Consider the following 17227-nt stretch of genomic DNA (forward strand, 5'->3'; position numbering starts at 1 on the left):
GTAAATATGTCGGTAAACTCTGTAACACGATATATTCTGTGACCCACAACCCACGAACACGCAATAAAGAATACTAATTGACAATGGGGAGCAAAACAACAGATTTTGTGAACTTTTTCGGCCTCTGGAAAAGAATAGGACCCTAATGAACAAAACCGAAAGGATTTCACGGGAGTCATTTGGCAATTAGAGAGCGGTAAATTAAAAGTGGTAAACCGCTGGCAATATTTCATATTTGCGTAACGTGAAGCAATCCTGATGTGACACGTGTGATTTACATAAATTGTTGGAAGGCCGAAACACAATGACAAATAACAATGATACAGTGAATTTCGACATAGCAGGCCTGAAACAGTTGAAATACGCCAAATGGTTTCGCTTTGGTTGAAGTCGTAATGGAATTGAAATATTTGGTACTGGAAATACAAAAGGACATGTAGATATGTAGATACTGAACGCAGTGAACGCAGAAAATTCAAATATCCTTATGTGCAATGGCTCTCTGGAATATAATCTTGAATTGTGACAATCTGCTGAAGACGGGTCTGGAATTTAGATCAGTAACGTCCAGTACAAAACGAGGTACATGCCAACTTGAAGTCCAGAAAACCACAACTTTGTAAGCTATGGAATACAAAATAAATATACGTAGGTACTCGTAGATGAAATAGCATCAAATACATACGTAGAGAATCATTCAAACGGCTATAAAAAAGGTGAGAACTTGAGAAGAGGTCCAGAGTTTCCAAATATTTACACAGATGGTAGATTTTTTTCGTTTCTGAATCGACCGTTTTGTTTGGCGAATTAGTTACCTCTCCGGACCAAGCTAATCTGGATCATTTCTCGGTGAATAATGATGATCTGTGTTCTCCAATGAATAGCGCTCATTGATTTGATAGCACGCGTCTGGCTCGTGATATTGTATTTGGATCAGGGCCGACCTATTTCGAGATTTAAAGAGCTGACGAACCGTTTTCGAGACACAGGGAAATTATTGCTAATTATTACAGAACAAGGGCGGCTCTCGGCTCTCACCATGAGGCCACAGCTTTCTGAGAATCCGTTCGGCAAAAGTGGGGAATTTTGGACTCTTAACACTAATCAGAATTGTCAGAATTTCATGACGTACCCCTTCGGGGTTAGGTTGGTAACAGAGGAACAGATTTAATACGTTTAACTGATTACCTAATCGTTCACAAAAAGGTGTCTTGGAACAGATTTAATACGTTTAACTAACTACCTAATCGTTCACAAAAAGGTGTCTTACCCCAACCCTACAATCTCATGTTAAGAGGCATTTTGGGATCTGCGCAAGCACAGCTGCATGTTTGTAGAACGTCCATAAAAGGATCAACAAATCCCTAGTTCAACATGAGACTCTTAAGTCCGAGAGTACAAGTGTCCACATCGGAAAAGTTGCTAAGTGGCTGTTTTCAGCTTTTTTTTAGAGGTTTGACAGAGGGAACTGTAACTGCTAGGGTCTTATCGTCCCGAAATCGAAGAAAGACAGGATAGGAGGAAAGCCAGCCGTTCCTCAAAGAAAACCTTTTTTCTCTCCTTTTAGGCGCTTTAACACTACGGTTAGGTCGTTCGCGCCGAAAACCCTTGACAGCTTGGCACTGTGGTGTGTCCACTGTCCAAACATAGTCGACCGGCCATCGATCGACGAGATGAAACTATGTTGTCGAAGCAGTGTCGACGGTTTCAGTCGACATCGTCGATGGACGGCCGTCGACCATGTGTGGACACAGCTTTATACATATGTAGGTATACCTAAGTTTATTGGTTTACGATTAGGAGGCCTTGAGGATCGTGAGAGGATCCTGAAATGATCTTTAGTTCGAACTCCAGTAATGACTCAAACTTGAAGGAAGTTCTAGTGGAACTCCTAATCTCAAGTACTTCTTATGCTGAGTACACTCACATATCTTGTACGTTGTACGGATAGTCATTTAGTCACATGTCTGTTAAGATCCGTCTGAGCACAAAGTATTCCATTGTGTTGTCTTGCCATTGAAATCTTAGACAAAGCCTTGCTCATCCTCAACTTCTACTACGCAGTAACCAGATCGAGTTAACCCTATGGTTAACATGAGAAAATTCGGTTTAAACGGTTACTATGGTTAACATGTGAAATTAAACGGTTTGTGTCTTTATATACCATTTTACCAAACCAACGCAACGGAGAGTGGCAATATGACATAAGAATAAGACCTGACAATATGGTGAGCCGGACACAGAAAGTAAAGTAAGAAAGATCCAAACAGCCCCCAATGAACGCGTGGGACTTTGGATCTGAGGTTAGTGGTTGGAGTCCTATATCAAGTCAGGGATATTTTTGCAGAGGTGTTAGGAAACTACCTATACATTTGTGACGGTGACGAGCAACGAGCATTCAAGTAGGTATGCTTAACACAACTAAAATTTCCATTTTCCGTTTTATGTTTAATGTTCTTTTTATTGTTACTTTCTAATTTTCATGTTATTATTAGTTGTTGTTGTTGTAAATTTGTGCTCTATTGTGCGATGTGGGCTATTTACTGTCACCTCAACTCATTGTTTGTTACTTTGCTTCTATTTTTGAGACTCTCCTGACTCTCTCTCTGGCATAGTGGCAGAACAAACAAGGCAGGTATTTTCCATTCTATTCTCAAACATGCTTTGGATAGCTGCCCACAGCAGCGAAACACGAAAGGGTTAACAAAACATTGTTTTGTCTCCTATGTGTTCATGTTCAAGTACATGCATTGTAATAGTGCATATGTTTTGTAATATGCATTGTGTGCATATATTTGTTGTAATGATAGACTTCATTCACACCTATGTCTGACATTGGTGTTGTTCCAATACTCCAATCTAAAAAGTGACAAAGACCCGTGACTAGTGTGACATTGGGAAATGTACTAAATGACCTGATTCCACAGAAAGGGAAAGGCATTTCAGGGTGGATTTAATCACAGGTATCGGGCCCATTCTTTGACACCTTTCTCGATGTAACTCAACATAAGTGTCATAAGTTAACGAAGGTTGTCCTAAACTGGAAAAAAAATCTTTCCCTGGAATCAAGGAGCGTGGTAGCTCTCCGCCCCGCCAAGTCAAGAAAGTTTGAGCGCGCTACTAGAGTATTATACGCGACAGAGAAATTAGCCCTTTTCAGGTAATTGTAGAGGAAAAACTATCAAAAATTTGCTCATCGGTTATCAATTTCTACGAAAGTACCAAGAAAGGATGAGAAACCAATCAAAAAATCGCCTTACCTGATGAGATGATTGAGCTACGAATACAAAGTACACACAGCAGAATCCCAGCTGAGTGATTATAACGAACATTTTAACAAGCCGCCTGAAAAACAGAAGCAAAATAAGTTATTAGTCGAGTTGTAGGTGTCATAAAAAAGAACCATTTCCCTCGCGTGTGACTAGAAAATCTAGAAGTCACAAATCTCCGTTGTTACGTCACTACTGCACTTTTTAGTGTTTTTTAATTTCACCTAATTCAGAAACAATATTCTACAACAATGTCATTTATTCATTGAATCATTCCCTGTGATCAGAGATAAGAGCGTTAACACGCGTTGGTTACGTAAAGACGCATTTTTTGCTCAAACCAGAAGGTAGAAGAAGATGCTGGAAGCTTTTTTTTTTTAATTTCACCTAATTCAGAAACAATATTCTACAACAATGTCATTTATTCATTGAATCATTCCCTGTGATCAGAGATAAGAGCGTTACCACGCGTTGGTTACGTAAAGACGCATTTTTTGCTCACCAGAAGGTATTCTTCTACCTAAGAAGATGCTGGAAGCAGACGTAATATGGCAAGGAATTATGAATGGTACCATCCACCACTCCACCAGCCATACCTACAATCAATATAAACCAGAAGGTAGAAGAAGATGCTGGAAGCAGACGTAATATGGCAAGGAATTATGAATGGTACCATCCACCACTCCACCAGCCATACCTACAATCAATATAATCAATGACGGACCTAAAACATATGAGATTATGCCAAGAGCTGTTAGAGCTGAGTCAGTTAATGTCAAGTCGAAGAGACGAAGACAATTTCGATAAAGATCACAAAATTTACGCGTGTAATGTTAAGGCTAAAAACATAGTGGACTGGAGATCGTAGCGCATCGAGCAGGTAGAGGGAAGAGGGAAGCGATGACTTCAAACCGCATAGAACTGAGAGAAAAAAACTCTATGCTCTTTGCTCTCCGCTCCACTCTGTTTTTAGCCTAAGGCAAACTATAATAATTATGTACTATGTACCTATACCTATTTATGTTTCACAGCAAAGAGGGCTTCACAATCGCCGACTTCCTAGCGATGACTTCAAACCGCATAGAACTGAGAGAAAAAAACTCTATGCTATTTGCTCTCCGCTCCACTCTATTTTTTGCCTAAGGCAAACTATAATAATTATGTACTATGTACCTATACCTATTTATGTTTCACAGCAAAGAGGGCTTCACAATCGCCGACTTCCCTTATCGGCCAATGTCCGACTCCTGTTTTGCTTGGGTCCGAAATTTCCAGCTATGTGCAACATGAGCACAAAAAAAGTGCTGCCATTATGAAAATTGACTTCAGCCAAATATGCCCGGAGCGTTGCGTCATGAACATGATTTCTATACAGGCAAAATGGTTACTATAAAATATAATGATCAACGGATCAGTGACGACGCGATGGGTGCTGTAGAAAATTCGAGACGGTGACAAATTTCATGACTATTCCAGAATATAACTATCGAACTATCAAAGAAGGTGTATTCAATGGCCACGAACTTTTGTTTGGTGACCAACATGTCCATCAAAGGGATATCAATCACGAAAAATGAACTACAGTCTAGAAAGAAAGATCGACCAGACAACCATATAACAATCCAAATGAAAATAAAGCTATGAGTATTTGGAGAATCATTGACAATATAAAGGTATGTTCAAAAACAGTCGACTGGCTGTCGGGAGAGCATAGCGCATCAAGCTGGTAGAGGGAACCGCATATAGAACTGAGAGAAAAAACATTTAATATCGTTCCCCAATTATTACACTTAGATAAATTTTATGACTGGACTTGGACTCGAACCACCAACCTCCAGGTCCAAAGTCCAACGCGTTAACAACTGCACCACTGAGGTTGGTTCAGAAGAGTATATGGCGTCAGTCAGTTTGGCTTTTGTTAAGCTAAACTTTGCGTGCTACAAATTGCTTATGGCTTGAAGCGAGCGATAAATGAGATATGTGCAATTTAATTTCAAAATTGTGCAATTTAATACAAGTTACAAGTTACTCCTTGGTTTTTTCCGCATGGTTACAGCATACCCTATCCCACAACACGGTTTATCCTTTAAGACATCAGGAAGAACTTGTAAGAAAAGACATAAATTATTTCCCATTATAGCAAGGGTTATTGAATTAAATTGTACAATGTGTGTTACTGATGGGCTCCTGTGGTGACACTAACCCACTGATGCTAGTCGAATGCTAAGAGCAAACTATTACCATTACCTAAGGAACACTACCGTAACAAAACTTTACTATTGCTCTGATTTGGCCCGGTTTCCAAATTGGCATCGGCTTAACTTCCCCTAGGTCAACTATCACTCGTTGGAGGAGTGTTTGTGATAGTGCCCGTAAATTCCAAGCGGCATCATTTCCACGAAATAAATCGGTATGGTTCCAATTTTTTTTAGTGATTGATCGATTACGGAGGCAGGTCACGTGTGACGTAACAAGGTAGCTACATATTGGCAGAGTATTAGCGAGTGAAGGAGTACCTTGCGCGTGGCGATGTGCTTTCTACGGAAGCTTCAAAAATTTACTTCGAGAGGGACAGCCTAGTTAGCTTGGTTGGTAGAATTATTTAGTTCACAGAAAGCCCCATTGACTGACTGATTCAGCAGAATACCATTATCACACATCCGTCATTAGCGCTCTGCTTTATATTCCTACCCCGGTAGGTGCACAACATATGGTCGAATCGCCTGATAATCAAACATATAGCCTAGACCCCATTGTTTGGAGATAAACTTTTGGAGATAGGAGAATGTTGAGAACAGGCCTAGCATACCGGACTCAATCAGAATCAGAAATCAAATTCCAATTCGCACGCGTCTGAGATAATCGGGGAATTGACCATTATTTACCTTCCATAATCACCGATCTCCGTTCAGAAAGAAATCGTTTGTTTTAGGACTTGAGTTGATTTTTACAGGTACAGTAGAACCTCGATTATTTCAACTCTCTAATATTTAACAATACTTGTAAGGTAGATGATGGTAAACAAACCATGTCAAAATTACTCACACCGACAAAATGCAATGTAAACATGTCGGTAAACTGTGTAACACGATATATTCTGTGACCCACAACCCACGAACACGCAATAAAGAATACTAACTGACAATGGGGAGCAAAACAACAGATTTTGTGAACTTTTTCGGCGTCTGGAAAAGAATAGGACCCTAATGAACAAAACCGAAAGGATTTCACGGGAGTCATTTGGCAATTAGAGAGCGCCATTCTGCTGAGCCGGGTCTGGGTATTTTCCACGCGGTCTATAATAGTCATAATAGTTGACTGAAGTCTATTGCTAGTATGTTGCCATGGTATCCGGCACATATAATGTATACAATGGAAGCACCCAAGTCTCAACACAGGTGAACTTGGTAACCTAATGATATAATGTAGTGATTGTCTCTGGTTGAACCTAAAGCCGGCCACTCACTATCAGGTAGACCTAACAGGTACGCCTGAACAAGTCCGCCTGTCAAGTCTAAAAGATACCTGAGGCCGGCCACTCACTATCAGGTAGACCTGACAGGTACGCCTGAACAAGTCTGCCTGTCAGGTTTACCTTGTAACTGATGAGCACTCACACTATCAGGTAGACCCAAAATCCATTATTTTTTTATCTTTCAAAGGATATCCTATCTTTCTTAACAGAGAAAAAGACTACCATTTCAACTACCCCTGGTCCCAATTAGTTGAAATAATCGGTTCTACTGTATTTACCTTCATAATTAATTAATCACCGTTCTCCGTTCAGAAAGAAATCGTTTGTTTAGGACTTAGGACTTGAGTTAAATTTTACAGGTAGTTATTAGAAATCTCTTTTTGAAACGTATCAGTTTGATGTGCTCTGGCGCAATACTGCAATAGTCATGGGAGTGTCAAAACCTACAGGTATTTATCTTTCAAAGGATATCCTATCTTTCTTATCAGAGAAAAAGACTACCATTTCAACTACCCCTGGTCCCAATTAGTTGAAATAATTGGTCCTACTGTATTTACCTTCATAATTAATTAATCACAGTTCTCCGTTCAGAAAGAAATCGTTTGTTTAGGACTTAGGACTTGAGTTAAATTTTACAGGTATTTATTAGAAATCTCTTTTTGAAACGTATCAGTTTGATGTGCTCTGGTGCAATACTGCAATAGTCATGGGAGTGTCAAAACCTACAGGTTCCACTAAATGGGTTAACCTATGTACTGTATGATCGCGATAAGAGTTTAGTATGAATTATTCATACAAATTAAAACAACATGCTTGAAACTTCACAAGCAGTAGGTATAAGTAGGCAGCAGGAATACCTCGTTAGGGAAACGCTTATCTTAATCTAGTCTAATTGGAATACTCGAGTCCAGATTAACACGCCAGACGCCAGTGACAATGCTGTGATCTTTACTCTGTAGGCACTTTAGAGTAGAGACTAGAGATGTTAGCTGGTGGGCGGTTAGTGTAGCTAGTGAAGGCTTGTACTCAGTGGACATAGAAACTTTGTTGTCTAAGACGCTGAACGACTTGGCAAAGGTTTACGCATAATATTAGTTCGGAAAATGCATGCACAATACCAATAGGGCGAGAAGTAGGCGTGTTCCACCGTCTGTCAGCCTGAGAAAATGATGAAATCGTTGTCTGCTAATAGATCAGTTGCGCTTACTTGGGTGATGTTTCAAAGTCATAGAGCAGGAAAAATGAGGACCAACGGAATTTTTCTTTTCTTACGACTTTTGTAAATCGTAAACTTTGACGTCACGGCATACGCTCCCGTAGGCGATGACGTCATAATTCATGACTCAGATTTGGATTTTTTACAACTTTTTACGTAGGAATCGACCTTTTATTAATGATATTTTCCCAATTGCAACTCCTCCATTGGACATTGGACCATCATTTCATCAAATTGCAATGATTCTGGAGTTCGATTTCCGCAATGAAACCAGATCATTAGAAACCTCCCACACAGTTAATGGGATACTGAATACCAAATATCGAATGAAAAGAATGAATGTATCAATCTGTTAATGCCCGGGCCCCCCTCAAGCTTCATTCTGCTCCTTTACTGTAGGCCAGACTCTGAAAATTTGGAGCGTCCCCTTGGTATACGAGTACATCACTCTTTGGTCTCTCGGGGCCCCCTGGAAAAAATCCTGGCTAAGGTCCTGATACATGAGGAAAATATGCTCAATTTTTTGCTGATAACTACTACCTATCTGATCGGATATTGGGAGATGATTTGATGAATCATTGGACAATTTGTTGATCTACTTCCCAAGGCATCTTATCTTTTTGCATTCAAGCGTACCTGTCAGGTATAACTGGGAGTGAGTGGCCGGCTTAATGATATGGTATCTTGATGGTAAGGTAATGATCTCCATGACTAGGCAAGTAGGCATGCTAGCAACTCATCTATCGACTAGATTCACATGGTCTAATAATAGCCCCTAGCCTCTGAGAGTGAAGGTCATCTCTTGGCAAAGTTAATGCCTGAGGTATTCTCTACTACGTAATCCTTTTGCCCGAACTTACAACAGAGAATTTTCAGTTAATCCAGAGTTTAAGGAATACTGGTCTGTGTAAATCAAATGAGTGACGACAAAGAAACCCCTTTTTACTTTCCTTATCCTATAGGAAGGAAAGTAATGTAATCGGGTCAAATTTTCGATGGTCAGTTTTTAGTGGATGGTAGATCTTTTTCGTTTCTGAATCGACCGTTTTGTTTGGCGAATTAGTTACCTCTCCGGACCAAGCTAATCTGGATCATTTCTCGGTGAATAATGATGATCTGTGTTCTCCAATGAATAGCGCTCATTGATTTGATAGCACGCGTCTGGCTCGTGATATTGTATTTGGATCAGGGCCGACCTATTTCGAGATTTAAAGAGCTGACGAACCGTTTTCGAGACACAGGGAAATTATTGCTAATTATTACAGAACAAGGGCGGCTCTCGGCTCTCACCATGAGGCCACAGCTTTCTGAGAATCCGTTCGGCAAAAGTGGGGAATTTTGGACTCTTAACACTAATCAGAATTGTCAGAATTTCATGACGTACCCCTTCGGGGTTAGGTTGGTAACAGAGGAACAGATTTAATACGTTTAACTGATTACCTAATCGTTCACAAAAAGGTGTCTTGGAACAGATTTAATACGTTTAACTAACTACCTAATCGTTCACAAAAAGGTGTCTTACCCCAACCCTACAATCTCATGTTAAGAGGCATTTTGGGATCTGCGCAAGCACAGCTTCATGTTTGTAGAACGTCCATAAAAGGAGCAACAAATCCCTAGTTCAACATGAGACTCTTAAATCCGAGTCTTACCCCAACCCTACAATCTCATGTTAAGAGGCATTTTGGGATCTGCGCAAGCACAGCTGCATGTTTGTAGAACGTCCATAAAAGGACCAACAAATCCCTAGTTCAACATGCGACTCTTAAGTCCGAGAGTAAAAGTGTCCACATCGGAAAAGTTGCTAAGTGGCTGTTTTCAGCTTTTTTTTTTTTTTTAGAGGTTTGACAGAGGGAACTGTAACTGCTAGGGTCTTATCGTCCCGAAATCGAAGAAAGAAGGAAGACAGGATAGGACGAAAGCCAGCCGTTCCGAGAACGAACATTATCCCATCAGGATAAAATCCGCCCCGGGCGGGAATCGAACCCGCGGCCTAGCGCTTACAAGGCAGACGCACTACCAACTAAGCTAACTAGGCTGACTGGGGGACCTTAAACAGCCTGAAATTTCCCTTGCTACAGAAATGGTTTCAGGCCCCCTTGATGAACCTAGGCCTGATGACCCCCAAGAAGAACATATGTCTACTTTCAACATGAGGGTCAGGGTCTCCGGTTCCTCCCATCATAAACGGCCATGAGAGGGACACTTGTGCTTATCTAACTGCTCTTCAATGTTGCACTCTTACATTGAATTCTGACAGGTAAGTCAATTTGCTAATCCGCTTTCTTTGGAAATTGCCTCTATTTGAAGAGCACTGCACTTTAATCCGTCAAGTAAATAGTAAGGCTAGGTAGTTAGATATTAGACTTCTAGAGATCCTGGAATCTGAGTACCTATGTAATAAAGAAGAATGGGCACTAAAGATTGTACGCTAGAAACCAGAAGACTAGAGACTTCAGACTTCAGATCATAATGTTCTTTTTTTATATAGGTATATATGATGGGTATAAGTAGACTTTATTAATAAACCATTTGTGCATAAAAAAGAAACATCTCCAGAAAACAACATCACATTAGGGAACCCCTGCTCCATCTTCCAAGTTTAAACTTCTGGTCTTGTAACGGCAGATCAGAATGTTCTTGCCTGAACAGTTTCCGTAGTTTGGTATACTTTTTCCTACTCGAAATGGGTTTTGAAAATCGAGGGCCATTTTTCTGGGATGAATGTCTTTTGAACGATTCTTCGTGTGTCTTGGTTTGGACTTTGGATCTTAAATTTTGCGTCTCACGTTTTCCTCATAGTAAGGCTAGGTAGTTAGGTATTAGACTTCTAGAGATCCTGGATCCTGAGTATGTAATAAAGAAGAATGGGCACTAAAGGTTGTACGCTAGAAACTAGAAGACTAGAGACTTCAGATCATAATGTTCTTGCCTGAACAGTTTCCGTAGATTGGTATACTTTTTCCTACTCGAAATGGGTTTTGAAAATCGAGGGCCATTTTTTCTGGGATGAATGTCTTTTGAACGATTCTTCTTTGCTGAATAGACCCATAAAGTGTGTGTTTTTAAGGAGGCAAATGTGTGTTCTTGAATCTTGATCTGGCTGAGATTTCCTAAGACCCAAGACCAGACAAATGTACAATACTTGTAAGGTTGTAAGGTAGATGTTGGTAAACAAACCATGTCAAATTTACTCACACCGACAAAATGCAATGTAAATATGTCGGTAAACTCTGATGTGACACGATATATTCTGTGACCCACAACCCACGAACATGCAATAAAGAATACTAATTGACAATGGGGAGCAAAATAACAGATTTTATGAACTTTTTCGGCGTCTAGGCCGTCTAGAAAAGAATAGGACCCTAATGAACAAAACCGAAAGGATTTCACGGGAGTCATTTGGCAATTAGAGAGCGGTAAAAGTGGTAAACCGCTGGCAATATTTCATATTTGCGTAACGTGAAGCAATCCTGACACGTGTAATTTACATAAATTGTTGGAAGGCCGAAACACAATGACAAATAACAATGATACAGTGAATTTCGACATAGCAGGCCTAAAACAGTTGAAATACGCCAAATGGTTTCGCTTTGGTTGAAGTCGTAATGGAATTGAAATATTTGGTACTGGAAATACAAAAGGACATGTAGATATGTAGATACTGAACGCAGTGAACGCAGAAAATTCAAATATCCTTATGTGCAATGGCTCTCTGGAATATAATCTGGAATTGTGACAATCTGCTGAAGACGGGTCTCGAATTTAGATCAGTAACGTCCAGCACAAAACGAGGTACATGCCAACTTAAAGTCCAGAAAACCACAACATTGTAGGCTATGGAATACAAAATAAATATACGTAGGTACTCGTAGATGAAATAGCATCAAATACATACGTAGAGAATCATTCAAACGGCTATAAAAAAGGTGAGAACTTGAGAAGAGGTCCAGAGTTTCCAAATATTTACACAGATGGTAGATCTTTTTCGTGCAATTGTGACAATCTGCTGAAGACGGGTCTGGAATTTAGATCAGTAACGTCCAGTACAAAACGAGGTACATGCCAACTTAAAGTCCAGAAAACCACAACTTTGTAGGCTATGGAATACAAAATAAATATACGTAGGTACTCGTAGATGAAATAGCATCAAATACATACGTAGAAAATCATTCAAACGGCTATAAAAAAGGTGAGAACTTGAGAAGAGGTCCAGAGTTTCCAAATATTTACACAGATGGTAGATCTTTTTCGTGAGAAGAACACATGTCTACTTTCAACATGAGGGTCAGGGTCTACGGTTCCTCCCATTATAAACGGCCATGAGAGGGACACTTGTGCTTATCTAACTGCTCTTCAATGTTGCACTCTTACATTAAATTCTGACAGGTAAGTCAATTTGCTAATCCGCTTTCTTTGGAAATTGCCTCTATTTGAAGAGCACTGCACTTTAATCCGTCAAGTAAAGTACCTGTGTACTTCAGTTTAATAAGAGTAATATCCGGTTTTATCATCCGACATCGAGAGTATCTAGATATTCTAGATCTAGAGGATTTAAGATCTAGCTAGATCGAACTGAAGAAAAGGTTTACCAAAAGGTTTTTGATCAGCTCTTGGTTAACGTCAATAACCAATACCTATACCCATTAGTTGATGCTTGGAATCCAGTAGTAAAGAGACTATTAACCGGTATTAAAGCTGGCGAAAGCTCAAGGTGTGACCACAAATAGTCGTCGACTACGTACGAGTAATTGTGAACACACCTTTAGTCTATGAACAAACTTTTTCCGAACTCACCTAATAGTGTCCGTAAACCTCTGGAATTGCCTTGGTCCTGTTAGAAATGAAAGCTCCATGGTATCCGAAAACCCGGGAAATTCGTCTAGTTTTAGCTTGGCATGAAGTTTCTGTGAGTTCACCACCTGTAGGGGGCAGACGAAAGGAAGACAAGTCAAAAAGGACATTTTTTCTGGTCTGTAAAGGATATTTTTGTCTGGAATTTTGGGCTTTAATGGCGGGATTTTTACATAGTGAGCTCTTTTACATGATAATTACATGAGCTTCCGAAGCGAATTCAGGTGGTACCTACTGGAACCCAAATTGTACCTACTGGAACTCAGAGAGCTGGAGAACTTCCAAGCTCTCTGAATTTCAAATGATGTCTCCGATTTGTTATACATATGTATCTTGCGTCATTCGTAGGTGTCACCTTAATCAGACGTATACGCGGTATACGACTGTAGAAAACGTAGCTACATATTTAATAGATATCTACTGGGGTTCGTTCTTGGAAGGTACGGTATTGTAGTTGTAGTCTCAAGCATGTAAGACACAGAAGTCACGTGTGAAGTAAAGAATTGTGAATTTCGACATAGCAGGCCTGAAACAGTTGAAATACGCCAAATGGTTTCGCTTTGGTTGAAGTCGTAATGGAATTGAAATATTTGGATTTCGAGACGATAAGACCATAGCAGTTACAGTTCCCTCTACCTATCGAACCTCTTAAAAATAATAATAATAATAAAAATAAATCACTTCTAGGTCATTCTTGAGAAGTTACTTTGTTGAACCCCCTGGAATCGTTTAGTTCACAGAAAGCCCCATTGACTGACTGATTCAGCAGAATACCATTATCCCACATCCGTCATTAGCGCTCTGCTTTATATTCCTACAGCAGTAGGTGCACAACATATGGTCGAATCGCCTGTTAATCAAACATATAGCCTAGACCCAATTGTTTGGAGATAAACTTTTGGAGATAGGAGAAGGGAGAACAAGTGTTGAGAGCAGGCCTAGCATACCGCATACCGGTCTCAATCAGAATCAGAAATCAAATTCCAATTCGCACGCGTCTGAGATAATCGGGGAATTGACCATTATTTACCTTCCATAATCACCGATCTCCGTTCAGAAAGAAATCGTTTGTTTTAGGACTTGAGTTGATTTTTACAGGTACAGTAGAACCTCGATTATTTCAACTCTCTAATATTTCAACTCCAAAATCCATTATTTTTTTATCTTTCAAAGGATATCCTATCTTTCTTAACAGAGAAAAAGACTACCATTTCAACTACCCCTGGTCCCAATTAGTTGAAATAATTGGTCCTACTGTATTTACCTTCATAATCCAATTAATCACAGTTCTCCGTTCAGAAAGAAATCGTTTGTTTAGGACTTGAGTTTAAATTTTACAGGTATTTATTAGAAATCTCTTTTTGAAACGTATCAGTTTGATGTGCTCTGGCGCAATACTGCAATAGTCATGGGAGTGTCAAAACTATAAGGTTCCAAACTAAAGGGTTAACCTATGTACTGTATGATCGCGATAAGAGTTTAGTATGAATTATTCATAATACAAATTAAAACAACATGCTTGAAACTTCACAAGCAGTAGGTAAGTAGGCAGCAGAATACCTCGTTAGGGAAACGCTGTATCTTATCAAGTTTTAGTTGAAATACTCGGAACAAGATTGGTGGGCGGTTAGTGTAGCTAGTGAAGGCTTGTACTCAGTGGACATAGAAACTTTGTTGTCTAAGGCTCTGAACGACTTGGCAAAGGTTCACGCATAATATTAGTTCGGGAAACGCATGCACAATACTAATAGGGCGAGAAGTAGGCGTGTTCCACCGTCTGTCAGCCTGAGAAAATGATGAAATCGTTGTCTGCTAATTGGACCATCATTTCATCAAGTTGCAATGATTCTGGAGTTCGATTTCCGCAATGAAATCAGATCATTAGGAACCTCCCACACAGTTAATTAATGGGATACTGAATACCAAAAATCGAATGAAAAGATTCAATGTATCAATTCGTCAATGACCGGGCTTCCCTTGAGCTTCATTCTGCTCCTTCACTTTAGGCCAGACTCTGAAAATTTGGAGCATCACTCTTTGGTCTCTCGGGGCCCCCTGGAAAAAATCCTGGCTAAGGTCCTGATACATGAGGAAAATATGCTCAATTTTTTGCTGATAACTACTACCTATCTGATCGGATATTGGGAGATGATTTGATGAATCATTGGACAATTTGTTGATCTACTTCCCAAGGCATCTTATCTTTTTGTACGACTCATTTGTGCGATTCTCAGTAAGAAATTGTAGTCATTTCCTTCAAATCTTCCATTGGAACGGAAACATCATGATCCCTTTGCATTCGTTCCAAGGTAGAAAGGTGTGTTTGTAATCAGAGGTTATCGAAAATTATTGTACATACATAAGTCTAAAATGTTTACCTAATTATGCAGATAATATGAAATTTCGGAAGGATCTTGAATCTAGCGTGCCGGGAGGCGCGCAAAAGTGGTAAGTCTAAAATGTTTACCTAATTATGCAGATAATATGAAATTTCGGAAGGATCTTGAATCTAGCGTGCCGGGAGGCGCGCAAAAGTCAAACGTCAAGGGTTCGAAGCGCCCGGCCTATATTAAATTAACACGAAATATAGTTTCATGGTTTTTCGACATTAAGAACCTTACGATGCGATGAAACAAAATCCTTCTCTCTAATGATACCTTCCACCTTCCACAGCTCAGTTCGAAAAATTCCACAGGAAGATTCGAAATATCTCGGACGTCCTTAAATTTTTCCATTGTGACCTCATTTCCTTTGAACGAAATTTTACGTCTCTTTGATCCTCCAGCCAGTGATGAGTGATAAACAACAACATACATAGGACATAGGTACAACAATTCTTACAACACGTTAAATTCATGTTCCAGTGCCGTTTGTTGAAGGTTTTTCACGCCTCTTACCGTTTACTTCTAAGAACCTTACGATGCGATGAAACAAAATCCCTTTCTCTAATGATACCTTCCACAGCTCAGTTCGAAAAATTCCACAGGAAGATTCGAAATATCTCGGACGTCCTTAAATTTTTCCATTGTGACCTCATTTCCTTTGAACGAAATTTTACGTCTCTTTGATCCTCCAGCCAGTGATGAGTGATAAACAACAACATAGGTACAACAATTCTTACAACACGTTAAATTCATGTTCCAGTGCCGTTTGTTGAAGGTTTTTCACGCCTCTTACCGTTTACTTCTCATATATCATTGACCTATTACAGGGTCTGTCCAACGACCTTTGACCGTGTAGAATTAGACCGTGGGCGTTACACAACTACCGGAATTCGCCTAAAGCAGTATGAGATATGACCGCATGAGTCCCATGGAGTTTCGTTACACAACTACCGGAATTCGCCTAAAGCAGTATGAGATATGACCGCATGAGTCCCATGGAGTTTTTTCTGTCTTTTCACTATGTGTGGACGCAGCTTAACATGACGTGTCCACACATAGTCGACACCGTGGACACAGCTTCAGGTGGCTACGCAACTGTCTCGCACGTCCAATTTTTGTTGGAAATGTCGAAAGTGGAAGTGTTGGGTCAGTTTCTAATCACGTGCATAATTAGAAAACAATGTTTTACAACATATGTACCTATTATTGTCCGACGTTTCCAACATAAGTGTGGACACTACTCAAGGCGTCTAAATTTTGATTTTTTGGTAGGTTTAAACGGGTAAAACCAATTAGATGAAACTTCCCACTGATGCACTGATCTGGATTTCAACATTTTCCCAAAGCCGCCACTTCCCGTCTGAACGAAATCCATTGAACCGTGCCCCAAGTTATGAGTGTTCGACTTTCACTTTTTTATTTGATTAATTATGTAGGTATTTCTAGACAGTCCAATATTGGATGTTGGAATCAAATGCGAAATGAAACAATTTCAAGAATACTAAGAATAATAATAAAAAAGAAGCTTAGAAAAAAACTCGCCAGTTGATTACCTATTACTTTTTTACTTCTTTCTTTTTACTTTCCTTATCCTATAGCAGGGGTTTCCAACTAGCGGCCCGCGGGCCACATGTGGATCGCCAGACCATTTTCGTGGTCCGCGAAGCTTTTTTGGATTTGTACAAACTTACCTAAATGTAAAAAAATAGGAGAACAATTTTTACTTTCCTTATCCTATAGGAAGGAAAGTAATGTAATCGGGTCAAATTTTCGATGGTCAGTTTTTAGTACCAAAACACGTTTTGAGGTCCCTAGAGCCTAAATCCAAAGTTTCAGCCATTGGTCCGTGTGTGTGTCTGTCTGTCTGTGTGTCTGTCTGTCTGTAAACAAAATATCTCGAGAACGGTAAAAGGTAGAGACTTGAAATTTGGTATGTAGATGTCAAGTCTGACAAGGATGCGACACGAAACTTTTGGTTAAGATCGGTGCAACGGTTGGCGGCATTTTACCGCTTTTTGGCGGTTTT

General features: G+C 39.8%; 1 protein-coding gene across 1 annotated transcript in view; it reads right to left on the reverse strand.

Moving 5' to 3' along the window:
* LOC103519956 (proton-coupled amino acid transporter 4-like) overlaps window positions 1–13084 on the reverse strand; it is a 19318-nt gene extending 6234 nt beyond the window's left edge. Inside the window, exons 1-4 of the mRNA XM_026831256.1 lie at window positions 12761–13084; window positions 3261–3345; window positions 1039–1055; window positions 279–416 (exon numbers count right to left, since the gene is read on the reverse strand). Coding sequence (XP_026687057.1) covers window positions 279–416; window positions 1039–1055; window positions 3261–3345; window positions 12761–12927 — 407 coding nt within the window. The 5' untranslated portion in view covers window positions 12928–13084. The remainder of the gene's footprint in view (window positions 1–278; window positions 417–1038; window positions 1056–3260; window positions 3346–12760) is intronic.
* Window positions 13085–17227: the final 4143 nt, after the last annotated feature.

Source organism: Diaphorina citri, unplaced genomic scaffold (assembly GCF_000475195.1).
Source record: "Diaphorina citri unplaced genomic scaffold, Diaci psyllid genome assembly version 1.1 scaffold3069, whole genome shotgun sequence".
Classification (NCBI taxonomy): Eukaryota; Metazoa; Arthropoda; class Insecta; order Hemiptera; family Psyllidae; genus Diaphorina; species Diaphorina citri.